This window comes from Yamadazyma tenuis, chromosome 6 (genome assembly GCF_029203305.1).
Source record: "Yamadazyma tenuis chromosome 6, complete sequence".
In the NCBI taxonomy this organism is placed as follows: domain Eukaryota; kingdom Fungi; phylum Ascomycota; class Pichiomycetes; order Serinales; family Debaryomycetaceae; genus Yamadazyma; species Yamadazyma tenuis.
The window spans coordinates 115,262-134,408 of NC_089466.1; the positions used below are offsets into that span (position 1 = coordinate 115,262).

At 44.0% G+C, this 19,147-nt stretch overlaps 6 protein-coding genes across 6 annotated transcripts; 3 read left to right on the forward strand and 3 right to left on the reverse strand. All coding sequences in view use genetic code 12, as the record gives it.

Moving 5' to 3' along the window:
* Positions 1–528: 528 nt before the first annotated feature.
* On the forward strand, positions 529–3,139 carry ssh4 (the record flags this gene model as incomplete). The annotated part of the gene is made up of 2 exons (XM_066158251.1): positions 529–1,764; positions 2,468–3,139. 2 exons carry the CDS (start codon positions 529–531, stop codon positions 3,137–3,139), a joined length of 1,908 nt encoding a protein of 635 aa, XP_066014348.1.
* Positions 3,140–3,599: 460 nt separating this feature from the next.
* On the forward strand, positions 3,600–4,676 carry PSN45_004265 (uncharacterized protein; the record flags this gene model as incomplete). The annotated part of the gene is made up of 1 exon (XM_006687181.1): positions 3,600–4,676. One exon carries the CDS (start codon positions 3,600–3,602, stop codon positions 4,674–4,676), a length of 1,077 nt encoding a protein of 358 aa, XP_006687244.1.
* Positions 4,677–4,779: 103 nt separating this feature from the next.
* ABP1 (actin binding protein) lies at positions 4,780–6,672 on the reverse strand (the record flags this gene model as incomplete). The annotated part of the gene is made up of 1 exon (XM_006687180.1): positions 4,780–6,672. The coding sequence occupies one exon, from the start codon at positions 6,670–6,672 to the stop codon at positions 4,780–4,782; it is 1,893 nt and encodes a 630-aa protein (XP_006687243.1).
* Positions 6,673–6,848: 176 nt separating this feature from the next.
* On the reverse strand, positions 6,849–7,163 carry PSN45_004267 (uncharacterized protein; the record flags this gene model as incomplete). Its single annotated transcript, XM_006687178.2, has 1 exon — positions 6,849–7,163. The coding sequence occupies one exon, from the start codon at positions 7,161–7,163 to the stop codon at positions 6,849–6,851; it is 315 nt and encodes a 104-aa protein (XP_006687241.1).
* A 605-nt stretch (positions 7,164–7,768) lies between these two features.
* PSN45_004268 (PRT6_C superfamily protein) lies at positions 7,769–13,618 on the forward strand (the record flags this gene model as incomplete). Its single annotated transcript, XM_066158252.1, has 1 exon — positions 7,769–13,618. One exon carries the CDS (start codon positions 7,769–7,771, stop codon positions 13,616–13,618), a length of 5,850 nt encoding a protein of 1,949 aa, XP_066014349.1.
* Positions 13,619–13,682: 64 nt separating this feature from the next.
* Positions 13,683–19,085, reverse strand: UBR1 (E3 ubiquitin-protein ligase ubr1; the record flags this gene model as incomplete). Its single annotated transcript, XM_006687176.1, has 1 exon — positions 13,683–19,085. The coding sequence occupies one exon, from the start codon at positions 19,083–19,085 to the stop codon at positions 13,683–13,685; it is 5,403 nt and encodes a 1,800-aa protein (XP_006687239.1).
* Positions 19,086–19,147: the final 62 nt, after the last annotated feature.

Genomic DNA, 19,147 nt, shown 5'->3' on the forward strand with positions numbered 1-19,147 from the left:
ACGCTGGTCCAGCTGCCGTTTTAAGGAACCAGGGGGCTGTTGCCAAGGAGACGCGACAGGTGTTTTGTGGTGGATGGTGTTTGTGCCACTTGTCCTGAGATTAATGAAAGTGTGTTAGAATGTGCTGGGAAAATGCGGTGAAAAATATTGCAGTTGAAAATTAGCTGTTAACTGGTGAAAAATATTGGCAATTCAGAAAATTACCTAGAAAATATCGATGTATATTTTATACCACAGCCAGCGTAGACGGCCCAGCCAGTGCTAGGGCTAGCCCGACCGGCAGTAGCATATCGGCCGGACTTGTTGGTGATCTTCTATCCTCTCCAGCAGTATGCTGAGGGTGTGCACGACCCTAGTCGCACGCATCATCAATCTATTCTTATCACTTCCCAAATCGCCACACACTTGTTCAAGAACTACGCCAGATAAAGAATTTGCCCTTTCTACATCACAAGCCCACAGATAACTACCAGGTCCATGAAAGTACCGAAACTCAAGCTCTACCACCTTTTGGCGGTCTTGTTTTACATGGCTCACCCCCTGTCATGCTCACTCATAGATGTTAGCTACCCCGACCTCAGCACGGACAGGGCACTGACGTCCGACTCCAACACCGACCTCGTGCTCATCTTCGTAGCGGTGTTTTCCTTCTTGAGTCTTGCGTTGCTTGTTTCGTGTATAGCCCTATTGATTGTATTTATCAGGAGAAGACTAGCGGTGTCTGAAGCAGAACTCATACGACAAGAAGAGAACCAGGTGTACCTCGAGCTCGACAGCGATGAACAGGAGTTGTACTTCCAGTCCAAAGAGTACTTGGCGGAAAACCCCTACTTTCGAAACGATCTTACCCTCTCACAGAATCTCCTTATTCTGGAAAAGGGCATAGGAGCATGGGAGTTTGTCAAAGATGCTCTCTTGACGAACCACGAGTTGTTGATCCTCAACAAGTACGAGTTAAACTTTTTCAAACCCATGGAGTGCTCGGTACTGACCAATCTTCCGATCCCTACCAAGAACGATGTCTACTACTTTGAAAGCAAAGTCTACAGTCTACCCAACGTGGAGAACACCAAGATCAGCATTGGGATGGGTGTCAGGCCCTATCCTTGGTTCCGGCTTCCAGGAAGACATGCCCATTCGGTTAGCTACGATAGTGATGGCCATCGAAGACACAACCAACCATTCAAGGTTACCACCCCTCCACCATTTCCTTCGTTGATCGAAGGAGATGTGGTAGGCGTTGGTTATCGGGTCAGAAGTGGAACCATTTTCTTTACCCGAAATGGCAAGAAATTGAGTGAATCAAAACTTGGTGGACACATTAAACACTTTAAAATCCCCCACGAGGGCCAACTTTATCCAATTATAGGAGCGAGTAATTTATGCTCGATTCATGTCAATTTAGGCCAAATGGGGTTTGTGTTTATTGAGGCCAACGTCAAGAAATGGGGGTTTGCACCGCTAGAAGGAAATGGTCCTGCTCCCCCTGCCTACAATAAGTTCAATTCGGACATTCTTCTTGAGCGGTCGGAGATTGATGAAAATGACCTCAGTGAAAGAGACAGTGATTTCCCGCCGGACTTTTGGCGGGATCAGGAGGAGATGGCCTATGATGAAGATGATGCCAATGACAAGTTTAGTTATAATGCGTACAGTGATGCGAATTCGGTGGACGAGCGAATTACTTTAAGCAGTCTTGTGCCGCCGAACATGCCTCCGTCGTACGAGTCGGGGCTGGATGCGGATGATGAAGGAGACGAGGCGGTAGATATGCCACTGCCGGGGAGTGCACCGGAGGAGTTGCAGGAGGTTGAGGTTCGGGATTTGGAGGTTTCTGTGGAAGCTTCGCACCCCGAAGCTCTGGAAGTCAATCTCCATTCACGCGACTGCAAAGGTGTGGGGGCCGAAACGAGCACGCAGCCTGATCCACAACTGTCTGAGTTGCCGCTTACCCCCACCACTCTGCCTCTTTCCCAGACACCCCGATCCACCTCCCTGTATCTCACCGAAACACCCACCTCGCCATCTCACGTTCACCCATGATACCCTCCATAATATCTTCATAGTTAATACAATCATCCTCGCCAGAAGCTCAAGCATCTCTCCACCCATCACCAAACCTGGAGGCCAGTCCGGCCCATGCTTCGGCCCATACTTTAATGCAAATTTGTGGGGAAACGCGATGAAAATTCGGGTTTTTGACGCATACAGAAACTGTAGGCGAATCAACACTACTATTCAGGAATATCTCAAACTGATGTCAACCTGTGCCCACAGAAACATCCAATCATAAACTAGTGCAACCTAACACTACCAAAAAAAAGGGGGAAACAACGGAGGGTTTCGGGGATTATTTATACTTTTCTACCCACTTCACATCTCCACATTTTGATGTATAAATAGCTTATCAAGAGCCAATAAAATCCCAAAGATAAGCAGATTCTAAGAGGCATTTAACATGATCCAGAGATTTACCTGCATGCCCACATCCGAATATGATGTGCTTGTATTGACCAATGGCTCTGTCCTGCAAGTGGAAAATAAGTTGCAGGACATGAACGAGCAGTTGGATAATGCGTTGCCCAAACACTACCGGCTTCGATACTTGAACTCATTTGCAGACTTGGTGCAGTTTGTGGATGACTTCAAAGCAGACACACACAAACAGGTTGATTTTGCCGGCAAGATCTTCCTTATGTTTTTTGATGGGTTGGAGTTCATTCAGAATGTGCTTTCGGATGCAATTGACTACTACCAGCGGTGCTTAATGCGCAAGGCTAATTTCGATTTTGATGCCATGTACAAGTTGGAACACACGAATTTCGAAATGAATCGGTTCCACGAGCACGCTCCTTATAATAAGCTCAGCAACTGTTATTTCTACTTTGACTCTTCAATATTTGACTTTGGAGACTTGGACTTTGAAAATGGGTTCAACCACTTGATCACCATTGTGAGTGATGTGTTGAAGAAAATGAATTTTATGGTGGGAAACATCAAGGGGATTGTGTTGGATGATTTCGACTTGAAGGGAGAAAAGATTTTTCCTATACACTGTTTGTTGCGGAGCTATCCAAGGATTGAACGGATTGAATTGGCATCGGATGCAGCTGTAGTTATGAGAGGATTATTGACATGAATATACGTTGGCTGCGAAAAATAGAAATGTTAGGGGAGGATACACAGATGTGCAGATGAGAGTATGTGAATGACAGCAGGTGGATGACAGCACGCCGGGTGATATAGTCTATCAATCAAGTTTACTTGAACTTCAATGGACTGGTGGTCAGCACTTCGGTGGGTGTAGGGGTCAGAGGTTTATGGTTAAATCGCACCCTCTTGTTCAAGTAATGAATTCCGCTCCACAAAAACCGCTAATACTACATATACAAGAGGATAAATTGGATAAATAGCCAATGGGCCTGAAATACACACTCAATGATCCCTATTACATATCTTTCTTCTCCTCTCCATTCCATCTCAAATTGTAGACCGGTAAACTCTTCTATCTTGACAGAACTTCCTCGCTATCGCGGAATTCGCATCCCTACGGCTGTAAAATTAACTTTCTGTTTCACCCTAGTTACCAGACACTCTCCATGTTAGCTGCTATTTTCGTGCTCACGGTGTTGGTGGCCACCTACAGCCTCTTCCACCTCTACCAGCGCCACACAGCCAAACCCAAGGGCCCTGTCTCTGTTATCAGCAACATCAAACCCATCGATAAGTCCTTCAGATGGGATACCACTGAACCTGAAAAAATCCGTCCCTTCGTCAACAAAAAGGACTTCAGACCAAATATGGGCATCAAGAACTTGGCGGCCCAGCCAGAACAGTGGCTCTTGATCGAAGATACGTACAGAGAAGTCACCACCAAAAAACGGGATATCACCTCCAGTAACGTCGATAAAACCATCCAGATTAATGATAGCCCCCGGTCCCAGTTGGCGGCCAGAGAGTACTACGATCTGTGTATCAACTTCTTCTTGATGCGGTACCCCCAGTATTTCGTCAAGAAGGGCAATCAGGTGTACAACAAAATCAATGATGACTACGTGCCCGCGAGCCTGGCAGGTGAGGATCCAATGGCTTTATACTTGGCATTGGCCAGAACTATGGAAGAGGACGTGGTGGTGTTTCTCAAAGACGACCCCAATGACCACGAGATGGAGTACACCTTGAGAAGTGGCATCACCGGGTTCCCTTCTGGATTTGATCCTTCTGATAATCATGATAAGGTGATCTCGGAGATTCACGACGTGGTTCCGCAGTACAAGGAAAGATTGAAACTTTCGATGGGAAGGTTTTTTAACCGGTTGCAGCCATCCGACTTATGGGTCCGATTCAACTGGACCATCCAGACGCATAACCAGCACTATAATCTTCGTCTCAACCACGGCCACGAGGGTGAAAGCATCGAGGAGATTAAATTTGAAGATATCGACTTTGAAAACGGATGTTTCTTGCGGTGTGAAAGGCAGGTGTTGACCAGACTCCCTAAGCTGGGAGCCAACATTATGACGGTTCGCACCTACTTGACGCCGATTCTGAAGATAAAGCAGGAAGGGTTGGCGGACGAATTGTGTAGGGCCATTGATGCTTTACCTACTGATTTGGGGTTCTACAAGAGAAGACCCGCGTGGGGGACCGCTGTTAAGCAGTACTTGAATTTATAGGTACACATTTATTTATTAAAGGCCTTGGGGGTTAATCAGACCTTGAAGCTGCAGACTTTAAGCTATAGGCGTACATATTTAATCATTTATTTAAGGCCATGGGCTAGTTATTTAATTTCACGTAGTTGGCTGGGAATAAGCCGGTCTCACCCGACTTGGAATGCTTACCAGACCACCAGTCTTCATCGACAAACTCCACTTCCACAATCAAGTCTCCTTCCTCGAACGCGATCTCGTTGTCTTCGTCCTTTTCGTAGGTGTACTCAGCGGTGGCAGTTGGTGTTTCTTCTGGAGCCGACACGGGTTCTTCCTTGGGTTCTTCCTTGGGTTCTTCCTTGGGTTCTACATTGGACTCGTCCTTGGACTCTTCGCCGTCTTTCACAGTGACGTACGAAGAAGGGAATAACCCAATCTCGCCCGTGACTGAGTGCTTACCCGACCACCAGTCGTCATCGACAAAGTCGATTTCGATGATCAAGTCACCTTCTTCGAATCCAATCTCGTTGTCCTCGTCCTTCTCGTAGGAGTACTCGGCGACGGCAGAAGGCCCTTTCTTTGGCAAGGCAGCAGCCGGTCTAGGAGCTGGAGCTGGAGCTGGAGGTTCTTCTTTCTCTTCCGGTGGGGTGACGGCTTTTACGGGAGTGGCAGCAGCAGCCCTGACAGGAGGAGGAGGAAGATTACGAACTGGCAAAGAAGGCACTGGCGTGACTTCCTTGGGAGTGGCTTCCCTTGGAGGAGTCTCAACCTCTGGGGACTCCTCCGGAGTCTCGTCTTCGGGCTCTTCCGGTGCAGACACTTGCACATCAGCAACGTCCTCAGCCAACTTTTCAACCACTTCCTCCTCTTGTGGAACAGTTTTATATTTTCCTCTCTTCTCAGCCCAGATCTGAGCAGGAGTCTTACCATTCTCAGAAGCAAAGTCTCTGTTGACTCCCGTCACCAACTTGTCGGTTTTGTTTTCAACCGGCTTGATAAACGAAGGCTTGGATCCAAACAGAGGTCCTGACGCCACAGGTGTGAACCGAGATGACACTGCGTGGTTGGTCTTGGGCTTGGGCAAAGACGTCAACCGTCCATCTGAAGGCTCTTCATTTTTCTTGTAGGCAGACATTCTGTCCTTAAACGAATGAGGAGACTCACCGTCTTCGGGTTTGTCATCAGCTGGTTTGACAGCTGTTGGCTGTGAAGAAATCGTGTCGCTCTTTTGTTTTCTCAACTCGGTAATATTGACTTTTGTCGGCTTATAAGCGGAAGGGGTGTTTTGCAACGGGTTCTCGTCGAAATCTCTTTCTTCCACATCCTCAGCATCACCCCAGTCATCCTCATCAGCCACCAGGGGCTTTGGTACGCTGACCACTGGTTTGGGCTTGATGATAGGAGTTTCAGAAACGTTGATGGGGTTTCCAGTAGACTTTGGCACAAAGGCCGGTTTGAATGCAGGCTTTGGGGCCGCAGGCTTAGTAGGAGCTAACGATTTGGCAGGGGTTGGTGCTGGTTTTGGTACAATTGGTTCAACCGCTTTGGAACTGATTGGCTTGGAGGTGATAGGTTTGGCCGACGAAGAGAGGCTCTGGATTGAGTATCTAGCACCGGCAGCAGCCGAGACTCTCGATAAGAACTCATTGACATCCAAGTCGTCCTGGTCTCTGGCGGTGATCTGGACGTGATATCCCACCAAGACGTTGGCAATGTCGGCAAAGTTGCTGGCAAATGACAATCTGGCCTTAGCCCGGGCGTTGGCAGGGCACCATCCCAATAACAAGTTCTTATAGACATCGGAACCGGGGACATTGACCCGGGCCAACCCAAACTGGACGTGGCCATCGGTAAAGTGTTCGACGAACTCGTTCAAATCACCCTGGCCAGTTTCTTCCAAGTCGACAACCGCACTGTTGTCAACCTTTAAGATGAGGTAATTGATTCCTTGATTACGAACCACCTTCAAGTAGGCATTCTCGATATTGCGGGCATTGGTGGATAAGTCGATTTTCTCCATGGTGGGTCAATGGTGAATCAGCGGTGGAGGTTGAAATTTGTTGACATTGGCGCGCACCCTGACGGCGTATGGTCAGGGCTGGATGATTATGACATTTGATTAGACATTATAATCGAATATAATTGGGTCGTGATTGTGTATTGATATGTAGATAGGTCGTGGTGATGCCAGTGGCCTCACTTCACAAGTGCGTAGACCAAGCACCACATCATGATATACCCGGCAATATTGCTCTGGATGCCGTCCCAAAACACCTCTTGCAATGGAAACCGGAAGAACTGGCGGGGCTTCCCGTGACAGCACACCGCCACAAAGCCTAGGTTGGTGGCGGTCATGCCCGCGGCATAGAACACGAATCCCATAAACGACTCCAAGGAGAGCACTCCCGCTGCCACCCCGAGGCTAAGACACATCACGTGGTGCACGTACTGGAGTTTGGTACGGTTCTTCTCCACGCTAGGCCCGTAGAATATGATTTCCTTGTCGCTCATGTGGAAGTATGTTGAATCTTAGGTTTTCCAGTGTGCGATTGAGATTGCGACTGAGATTGCGACTGAGAGTCAAGGTGCGAATTGGCAAAGGGTGATATCACAATTCCGTTATCACAATTCCGTTATCACAAGTCCATTATCATAAGTTCATCCATGCCTTGTCGATAACATCGGGGGAATAGCCGACTGTCATCAGGCATGGACATAGGAAAACCATGTTAAAATGCCGTTTTTTTTCTGATCATGAAACCAATTTCTCCATGTAAGCCCATGAGACCACTGTCGGTATAACGATATCAGGCCCGATCTAGAGATGCTGAGTTCATGTTGCCCACTAGCAGCCAAAATCTGATCATATCATTATATACGCTCATCGATAACCTGGGGATATCAGCAGCAAAAGCTCATAAGTTCGGCCAGAGATGCAGTGATGATCTTGTGGCAATGTATTGACCCGCGTCACTTCAAAACATCCCAACTCCACAACACGTCAACACAACGTATATAGTTTTAAACTTTCACTATAATCACATAGCTGTCTCATTTTGCAGTCAATGCCATCAACGCTCGCAGTTTTTCGCGAATCTTTGTAAGCTTATCACTCCATGGAAGAACACTATCAAGACTCGAGCCACAACATTGACGAGCTCAAGCGGTTCCTCTTTCGCCTCCCCGCTGAACAGCAGTTCTACTTTTCCAACCATACCCGCAAGACCATCCGCAAACAGCTTTTCCAAGCCATTTCCTGTGGTGGAAAGTTTCTCCCGTGGTTTTTCCCCAATGCATTTCCAGATCTCCACCTGGCACCAACGGCCGAAGGAATGTTACAAACGATCCATGACGAGTTCGACAGCAGCTACAGTGTCTACTACAAAACGAGTCTCCACAAGCGGGACCCAAAGTTCAATTCCCATAATCACCACGCGTTCCACTCGGGTCTGCCGTGTGCACGTATCTTCAGAAAAGGTGAGCCGATTTACCGGTGTTTAACCTGTGGCTACGATGACACGTGTGCGCTCTGCTCGCACTGTTACGTCCCCGAAGCCCACGCCAACCACAACGTCCATATTGCCATTTCGTTGAGAGAAAACGGTGGGGTGTGCGACTGTGGAGACCCCGAGGCGTGGGTCAACGAGTTTCCTTGCCCCTACGCTTCCAACGACAGAGAGGCAAATATACTACGAAATAGTACCATGCCAGTGGAGTTGGAGACGGCGTTTCTCCGGACGATGGAGACCATTCTTGACTACGTTATCGATGTCATGACCCATTCCGACCTCCAGTTCACTCCCGCCAACGAGCTCACCAACGACTTTGTGGACTTTTACTCCACAAACAGCGAGTTGGACTCGACTAAGTATGGGTTCGATGATCCCCAGATTTTCGATCTCAATAGTGAAGAGTTTTGCTTGATGATATACAACGACCAGAATAGACACTATAGAGAAGCGGTTCAAAGAGTTCGACTAGCCAGCAGAAAAGTCAAAGAGTTTGCCATCATGGTGACGGATAAGGCCCAGGAGTTTGGAAAGGCAAAGGTCGTCACTTCGGTGGATGTAGACGTTTTGAAGGAAAGACAAAGGATTCTTGCGGCTACTGGCATTGCAACTTCTATAAGAAGCCTGAGAGACGTCTTTAGAGAAGACATGTGTGATGAGATTCTCAACTGGATTAGCGAACTCACTGAAAGCGAGATGTTCAAGATTTCCAATTCTGTCAAAAATACTTTTTGTAAAGCATTTTGCAGAAAGTGGAGAAACGGGTTGAGAGACGATCCAAAGATTCACCAGTGGTTGCTTTATAATACCGGTTCCCTTGATTTTTTCAACCAAATCCCCAAAATCCCGTCTAGTAGATTGGAGTCCGACAGGAATCCAGCTTCTCTGCATTGGAAGTTTGTCCCCAAAAAATGGAGGTTGGACCCAAATATCTGCAGAGAATGCGAGTACAACTTGAATACTGACGATTATGACCTTCACAAAAATCATATCGGGTCCCGGCTCCAGTACTTCTGTTACCTTGATATTCGGTTCTGGAGATCGATCAGACTATTGTTGCATGATATGTACTCCACATCGCTTATCACCAACTTGAAGTATAAGAACATTATTGCTTGTCAGTACGTGGACATTTATCCTACTATTACCGACATGTTTTTATTAAAGGACAGAGAACCTGAATTGAGTCTAATGTCGACGTTGTCGACCCAATTGTTCACTTGCCCTTCCAACTCCTCTTCCATTGTTGAACATGGGGACTTGGCAAGGATATTTGCTGCAATCTACGGGTTTTTCACCGATGATAAAATCAAGTCTCCTCAAAACGTCGAGGTAACTCACCAAATTTCTCTCAAGAGCTTGAGGAACCGAAGATGGGGTCAAATTTTCTTCGACATAGGCTACATTCTAAGCAGAAATAGGCATGCTTTTACAGTGCTATCTCCTGACGTGATAGCCATGGCATGTGACATATTGGCTCTTTTCCAAGGAAGACCGGTGTTAAAACGGGAAAGTAAGAACCATGTGGAGTTTGAAAACCCCGAATATAGTTCGTTCTTCCAGTCAGTGCTGGTGATCTACCAATTTGCAGAGTCCACCGCTCATTCCCTTAACAACTTAAAGGATGTCAGCGATGAGACCATCAAAGCGTTGTCGAAAAGAGCCATTGCAGATGTTTTCACATTCCTTCTTAATTTGGAAGTCAATAAGTATCCAGGCTTGACGGACGAGACCATTGATGTCAGTTTGGTACCACCGAAAGCAGACGGAACAAGCGATAACACCAGCATTGAAAATTACAGCATTGACAGTGGGAAAGTTAGTTTTCTTCATCCCATCCACTCGTTTGCTTCTTGGTTATTGGAGTCTTCTTCTTTCAACTGCATTGAGGTCGTTAGAGAGGTTCTTGACTCTACATGCTCTCAATTCTCACAAGCCGAAAATGTCCAAATTAGCCCAACTGTCTTTTTTGAGTATTCGATAAGGACTATAGTGCTCATGTCTCAAATTAAGTCTGGGCTTTGGGTGAGAAACGGCTTTGGTATCCGATCTCAATTACAGTTGTATAAAAACACCAGCTTGAGAGAAAGCGGATACATGAGAGACCTCTTTATGATCCAACTTTTTTCCAATTTGTACTCCCCAAAGTTGGTTTGTTTCACCATACTCAATCGTTGGCAACTATTGAACGGTTGGATTGCTCAACTAACTGAAGACGAAATCAAGGGAGGAATGACCCCCATGGATAAGGTCAAAGAATCCTTAGCTATTCGACAAGAAGGCAACAAGAGTGAAGAGGCTGGTGATGGAACCGCTTTAACATATGACTCTAAGACATTGTCATATATGCTTGAAGAGTGTTTGAACTTTTTCATTCATTTATTGACGGAAGATCTTTATCTCCGTAGTTTGCCAGACAAGCAAACTGCTAGAACAAGAATCGAGACAGAAATCATCCAGAACCTATGCTTTGAACCTGTGAGCTATACAAAGCTCTGTTCTCAAATCCCCGACCACATTGTTATTGACAAACGGTTCGATATTGTTCTTCATGAGTTGACTATTTTCACTCCTCCTAATACTAGTAAGGATGTTGGATCTTACAGATTGAAGGATAAATATTTCGAAAGAGTTAATCCGTACTACTTCAATTATTCTGCTAACACCAGAGATGATGCTGTCAAGCTAATAAAAGAAAAGGTGAGCACTACCAAGAAGATCAAGATGTCACAAGCTACTATTACACCTTGCATTAGAGATCCTCTGGAGCTTGGAATGTATAAGTACGTGGGAAACTTTTCCATTTCAAGCTATTTTGAAGACTTCATTATCACGAACTTACTTTACGTGGAGGCTGTGGGAATTGAGAAAGCTGACTCTCTATTGGAAACGATGTTGCATCTTCTCCATATATGTTCTTATGAAAGTACCCTTAATGTGGAAAAGTATGGCTCTTTCTTCGACGTTATTGCCAAAGGAACTGAAAATTCCGTGTATGCTCCTTTTGGAAACTCGTATACTATTGCAAGCTTTTTGTACAAGTTTTTGTCAACCGACTGTTACAAGGAACACCACTCTAAAATTAGAGCCATCTTCACTAATTTTATCAAAAAGTATGATGTTGATTCTTTAATGAACTCCTTGATCGAAGACTATGATAACAATAAGTTGCACGAAAGTGTGCCCGTTCAAAGCCAGGAAAGTGAAATGGAAGTGAAGAAGAGAATGGCAAAGGAAAAACAAGCAAAGCTTATGGCTAAGTTTAAGAAACAGCAGTCTCTGTTTTTGAGGAAGAACAAGATGAGCAATATTGAAACCAGTGATACAGAACTCGAAGAAGAAGATACCATCGGATGGAGTTTCCCAGAACCTCACTGTATTCTTTGTCAGGATACAGCCCAAAATTCAGGCGCTTTTGGAATTATCTCCTATGTGAGCAAGTCGTCAGAATTTCGTTCGGTTCCGTTTGACGACAAGTACTGGTTTCTTAAAGCCTTCTCAGATGGCTGTAACTTGAACGAGGATGAAACGGAAGTAAACGAAAACATTTTCACCAGCAACTGGATGTCCTACATGGATAAGATCAAAGAGGACAATGTTTTGGGTCCAGGGTTTGCTCTGCGTGAACATGTTGATAGCAAGTTGGTATCTCTGAGCTGTGGGCATGGAATGCATTTCAGTTGTTACTTGAGTTACTTGAACAATAACCGGAATCGGCAAAACCAGATCACAAGAAACTCTCCAGATAATCCAGACCACAAAGAGTTTTTGTGTCCTTTGTGTAAAGCCATCAACAACATGTTTGTACCGATATTGTGGACCAACAACAAGAGACTGATGTCCGAGTTCTTGAAACCAGGACCAATAGACAATGGTGATTTATCAGTGTTCGACTCCTTGAAGCAAATGGAGATATCTAGACTGCAATATTTCCCAGGGTTTATGAAAGCTGCAAGAAAGAGCGTTGAAGAATTTAGTACATTATCTCCAAGTGCAAAGAAGGTAATCGATAACATCTTCAGTACAGACACCAATTCGGACGATTCCCGGGTAAAGCAGACATTCAATATGCTATTATCCAACATGTCTCTGGTGATGACTTTCTTCTCATTTCCTAACTCGTCCAAAGCAGATGCTCCAAGTATCTTAGTTAATACCATCAAGTCTTTTGAGATTTCCTTGAGAGGTGAGTCTTCTAATGGGTTACTTGTTCACAAGCAATTGACCAACAATGCATTGATCAACCTTAGGTCACTTGCAGAGTTTAGAAACAGTACATTGTACATGAAAACAAGAGACTTCCCCGAAGAGGACTCCAGAAAGTACGACGTTTACGTGGGCTTAGTCTCCAATTTGCTTTCATTCCACTCCAATTCGTCATTCATTGAAAAAGTGTTGGAACAGGACTTTTTTGAGTTGTTAGTCAAGACTTTCCCTGTTCCTGAAGCGGGCTTTCTGTTTAATGTGATCTTACGGGCTACATTTATGGCCCATGTCATACAAACCATATATTTGATATCCAAAAATATCTTGTCTCACAACTTTTACCAGTGTCTCGAGTATACCATTTTAGATGTTCCTGTCATATCAACAGTGGATGAAGAAAAAGCTCATATGGCAGCACAAGTATTCAGAAGGGTCAGAAAGTACTTGATTCCTGATGACGACGAGGATATGATTGCCAATGATAATAAGTTTGGGTTCATATTCTATTCAATGCTTTTGAAAGCATGTACACCATTTATACGGAGAGCTACAATTTACACGTTTGTTTGTTGTGCTGACGATGGCAATTACAATGGACTGGAGGAGATATTCTTGGAAGCAGATCGATTGTGCGATGTTGCCGGCATCGATAGTGTTCATACACTATTACTGAAGTTCTTGTCAAGTACTGGGTCTTTTGAGCAGAAGAAATTCAATGCCTTCTTTGAAAATCTCCATGGCACTAATGGTCGGAGTGAGGATCACCATGTCTCTTTGGAATACCCCGGGCAAATCAAGTTGATAGACTTACCAGAAAGATTGGACTTTTTCTTCACCAAATTCTATTATTCTGACAAGTATGACAAACCTCACACCACAATTGAGGACCCAGCAGTTTGTTTGTTTTGTGGACAAGTTGTTGATGTACAGAGGTGTGCCATTGGTTCTCCTTTAGGAGAATGCTCTGCTCACCTTTTGAAGGAATGCCCCAATAATATTGGCATATTTCTTCTTCCAAAAGATAAGGCCATTCTTCTCTTGCACAAGAATGGAGGCTCTTTCACTGAGGCCCCATACTTGGATCTGCACGGCGAGCTTCCTGTCGAAAGCAAAAGAAGTAATACTCTTTATTTGATGAAGCCTCGATACAATGGTTTGATCCGAAATGCTTGGTTAAACCACAACATTCCTAATCTCATTGTGAGAAAACTTGATCATGTCATTGATGCTGGAGGATGGAACACTTTATAGTTTTACAATCAAATCGTGTGCATATATTTCATTAAAATAGTCATAAAATTATCTAGTCATAAAACTACCAAGCGAAAGGAGCAAAGAAATCTTCGTATTCGTCTTCGCTGCTTTCCTCATCAAGATTTGTTTCTGCGTTTGCAAAATTCAAATTATTCACACCAGTAGTTGGAGGCACAAAAACACCTTCGACATTGGTTTGCCTTGAACCGTATAAAGTTCTGGTCACAAAGCTGTAGAGACCTTGGTTCAACCACAGTTTATTCAACTCATTATATCGAAACTGATTAAGAGTGGCTTTTTCGGTACTTACAGGGTTTTTGACTTCACCATGAGCGGTAAGATACGGTCCAGGCATCAATAATGTCACTTGCCCGCCTCCAACATGGGTCACAACTCTGATATTGTTCTTAGAAGGATGGAAAAACACACAGGTGCTACTGGAGCATTTCCTAGTGTGTTTATAGTACCTGTTAGTAGAAAGTTGAGCCCCACAATGGAGACAGATATAGTTATCGTACGTGCCACTTCTTCCTTTCTTATTGTGGTTAAGAATACATGAAATGTAGTCTTTAGGTAAGTCGATCAACTTAACTGTTCCCGGGAAATCAAGAGTCAATACGCCTGATTCAAAGTATTTTGGAATTTTGGCATTGAGGATCACATCAAAAGTTTTAAACTCGAAGCCTTCATCTTTGGAGATGAGGCCTACAAGTTCTTTCAAGGTCGGAAGTTGTAGATTTTGACACAAGGCATCGACGCAATCAAGGCGTCCTTGGGCCCTTATTTCACCTGGGAGGTCCTGAATATCAGGTATACTAATGTGGTTGTTGTCTCCTTCATTGGTGGAAGTCAACACATCTTTAAAGATTATCAACTGCTTCAAAAATGGAACCATACACTTCTCAACTGCATGGTATATGGATGTTAAAAAATCAGCCTTCTTCTCTTCCACAGCGTACTCAATTACCAAAGACCTGCCACGATCGAATATCACATCCAAACCACGTACAAGATCGTCATCAAGACTAATGCGAGAAATCTCTTTGATTTGGTTCAAAAAGAACAGACTCTTGCATCTTAAGGCAACGGAATAGAAACAAAGAGTGAACATCTTGATGAACCCAACATATGCTAAAGTCCTGAAGGATTCATCTGTTTGGAAAAACAACATTACCACTTCATTGAAGACACCGTCTATCAAGTATTCTGAGGACCAGAACTTCTCGATGCACTGTTGTAAGTCAGAGCTGCTACCCAACAAATTTGGCATTTCACGAAGCTCGTACAACAAAGCTCTACACTGAATCAAAGATTTGAGCAATGTCTTCGTTGTAGCAGGAATAGCTTCAACAAAATTGGCATATCCTTCTTTGCCATTCAATCGGGTTGTTATTTCGTTCATTCTGATGGTATCTGCTACCAAGGTTGAAAGTTTGCAAAGGGTGTTGATGTACTCGATTTTCTGATTCAGGCCGGCCAAGAAATTGCCCTTCTTCAATTTGAGGTTGAAATCCTCTGAAAATGCTTCAAGATTTCTTCTGAGGGCCAAGTAAGACAGTTCTGTGAACTTCTCATTAAAAAATCTCTCGATAAGAAGGCTGCTTTTATTCTCACTGCTGGAATTTAATATCTGGTTATATTTGTTGACGATAGGTTCACTGTTCAACTCGTCAATGGTCAATCCAGACTTTTGTGAAGGAGGTAAGAAGCTGGGAATAAAAATGTTTTGTATGGTATGGCACAAAGGGCAAGGGAATATACTGCTCCGTCCACTCAAACGTTTAAAACAAGTGTAATGCATCCCGTGGCTGCAACTTGAAGCAACAAAAGCATCGTACTTCTTACTATTCAAAGTTCTGTACTCACTTGGATTACCAGGGGAAAGAGGTCCTTTTGGGTATCTGAATCCCGTTCCATAAACAGCATCATCAGATTTATCTGCATCATCATACCTTGTGAATGCTGCCTTGATAGCAGTAGGGTCATCAGGAGGTATCTTCCACAAAATAGATGAGTTAAGAGTGTTACCTAAGATACCAAAGATTTCATCCGTCGACTCACGATCACCACATAACACACAATTTCTTAATTCAATATTTGTTTCTGGTTCTGGTTTTAAGTTCTCAAAGTTCAAATCTGAGTTTTGATCAAGGAATTTCTTTCTTTGCATCGCAAACTTTTTCATTACTTTGGCAGCTCTTTGGGAAGCTAATCTTTTACTCTTATTTTTGACAGATTCGATGCTTCCTGATTTCTTCTTGATATAATTATCAATATGCTCTTTGCCAAAGCAATTCACCAAGGAGTCTACTACCCTTTGATCCTTTGTTATAAGCATGTTTAATAAGTAATCTGCTTTCGCAACCAAATGCTTGGACAAAGTTGATTCAGTAATAGACATCAACAAATCACCAATTGGAATATCTACAAAGCAGTCAACGACTCCACTTTGAGAATCTTCATGTTCACCATCTAACAACACGGCATGAAATAAGTGAAGCAAGGGTGCCAAGTAAGTTTCATCTTTATTCTCAATTGCAACCTTCAAAAGCTTGTAGACCAATTTTGCAAAGTAGTTGGTTTTGGTAAATCTTGCAATACGATCATCAACGTAATGGTTTCCTGAGTATATAATGTTTGGTTTGATAACATTTCTTTCCATGATTTCGGGAGACTTAGCAATTATTTTGAGAATGATATCCGAAACCTCTTGTGATCTACTCGAATCCAAGTAAACACTATAAGGATCCAAGGTCAAGTACAACTCTGGTTTTAAACGGTACATTCCCGAGTCAACCAAACTGCTTGGGGACTGGTACTCGGCACATTCTTCAAGCCATTCATCAAAGTTCTTATGAGAGTTAATCTCTGGATCAATACGCTCTTTGATCTTAGAATACGACTTAGGGGCCTCACTCAAAGAATAGCACATCATTCTCTTTACCGTGCGTTCAGTTCTTTGGTTTCTGGTTAAGTTCAAGAATGGAGTCCTGTCAACGATTAAATTGTAGAGAAATATGACAAACTTTTCCACAATGGCACTGAATCTATCTTCATAGACAGTCTCGTTAAATCCAACATCACCCACAAACCAAGAGAAAAGTTCCCATCTGTCCAAAAAATTATACAAGGTAGAGCCTTCATCGTCTATAACAGCTGCAATTTGATTCAAATGGATGTCTCTAAAGTAAGCACAGTCAGCCATTACACTGTCGATATACAATGAGGCTTGCCTTGAAACAGAAATTCCATTTCTGATCCAAAATCCTACCTTGACTTGAGACCCTAAAACTATACTTCTCAAGGAAATATCGGCAATGGACATAAAAGGACGACTAAGGTTCTTCCAGAAGTCAATAAACACTTCAGTATCATGGCTTTGGAAGAAGAATGACAAGAACGAATTAAGTGGATGAACGAATGAAACCGCTTCTTTGCTTACTTTGAAGTCGGCTATTCCCAAAGCTTTCTGGTCAATTTTTCTCAAGAACAAGAAGTTGGTTACCAATTCGGCAACTGACAATATTAAATCCTGGTCTTTCACCGGGGCCTCAGCCACTAACTTAGCAAATTTAAGTACTGGAATGGAATACTGCAAGTGAACCACAAAATCCAAGATCTCTCGCTCAACATGTTCACCATACTTTCTTTCTATGGTCCAAAACCCTTGAAAGTTACGAAGTAACAACAATAATGGAACAAGATTCTGTCTTTTTAACAACCGGTGGAAGTGTTTTGGAGCCAAGGTTTCGTCCACTACATAACCAACATCATGTAATCCTCTGGAAATGGCTTCATAAAGAGATCTGCTCTTGCTTTTATCAGTAGTAGTAGGTTCATAGAAATTGGGGTATCCAGACTCGTAGTTCCAAATGGAAGCTTGCTCTTCGATAATTTGTGCCAACGGACCCACGATGTTACCGACCTGATCAGATTGCAACATGTTTTGACAAGAAGTTGGGAATGTTAACAACTGGCTGCTGAGATGCGAACAAATGTTCAAGTGCTCTTCTCTATCAGAAAATGCCAAACAAGTCAATAACTGAGGGTATAACTGAATGTACTGCTTGCAAAACACCGTCTTCAGAACAATTGCTGTTACTATGGGAGGGACGATGATGTCCTGAAACCTCTTTCTGATGGAGGTCTTGAATCGGTGAGAGAAAAGTAGTAAGTGCTGGGCCCTAGAATTGTATAAAGAATCAGGGCTAGGATCAAGCACCTGGTATACGGGTTTGGAAAGGTCTTTGATGGAGAAATCGGACTTGAGGGTGGTATGACCGTAATTGACAATCTGACCCTCATATAAAAGACCATTCTCGTAGCATCTTCTTGGGACGTCAATCGAAAGCTCTTCAATCAAAGTTGTAGGTAACGTTTCGGCAAACTTATAGTCAGGTTCCAAAAGCAAACTGGCAATTGTCGACTTGGCACATTCTCTGAACCTGGCAAATGAGTTGAAGTTCAACACCTCGTGGAGCCATTCAAACATATAATAAATGATTTCCTCTCTCATGAAGTCCCTAGCACTAATGATACTTGCCACCAAACCACCAGCTTCAACCTTATCCATCGACTCAAGTAGGTCGGTAGGATCCGAAGCCTTCTTGAGAACGCACCGCCCGTCCTGGTTCACGAGCTTGGCGAGCTGGTATGCCTTTTGTTGGTCGTAGCCAGTGGCAGACATGATGCCATTATTAGCCTGGTTAAAATCATGGTACTCATCGTTCCACAATACCAAGTACCACTGCTTGCTGTTCTTGTCCTCTACGCCGTACTTGGCAGCCGGTAACGACGACCGGTGCGATAATGTCTCCGACGTCAAAATGCTGTGTCGCTTATTAATGTTGTCGTGAATAAACGGCAACATCGTGATAGAGAAGTTTGTCACGTCAAGAATATAGTCGAGCACCACCGTCAAGGTGTCACCCACGGCCTCCTGGAAATCGTCACTCAACGGGAGAATCGCCTCTTCAAAGCGCTGGGATTTGCATCTCAAAGTGCTGGGGAACGCTTCTGGGTCACCACAATCACAGATCCCATTATTATCGCTAGCAATGTACATTTGCACGTTGTGGCCAACATGGTCGTCTTCGTTGAAGCAGTGAACACATAGTACACAGCTAGAATCAAATCCACACAGTTCACACCGGTAAACCGGTTCACCATCTTCAAAAGGCCTTGCACAAGCGGAACCTTTGGAATGGCTATACGGCTGGTGCTCCTGGTCGACGCCAGAAAAGAACTCGGAAGTGCCTTTGGGATGAATAGGATACTCTTTTTCTAGCAAATCCATGAGTTCCACATGGGAGATATTTGGGAATAACTGGTCCAAGTAGTGGCCATCATTGGAAATGGCATAGTAAAGGGCCCTAAAAACGTTTGTCTTGATGTCGTCCACGCGGTCGAAGTCCAAGAGGCTCGGGAGTTCCACCACGAAGCGCCTAAGGGAGTCTTGTTTCATGGTCAAGCAATTGAAGGCAATTGGATCCGTATGAGGTAATGGTGGGATTTGGATATGGAGTT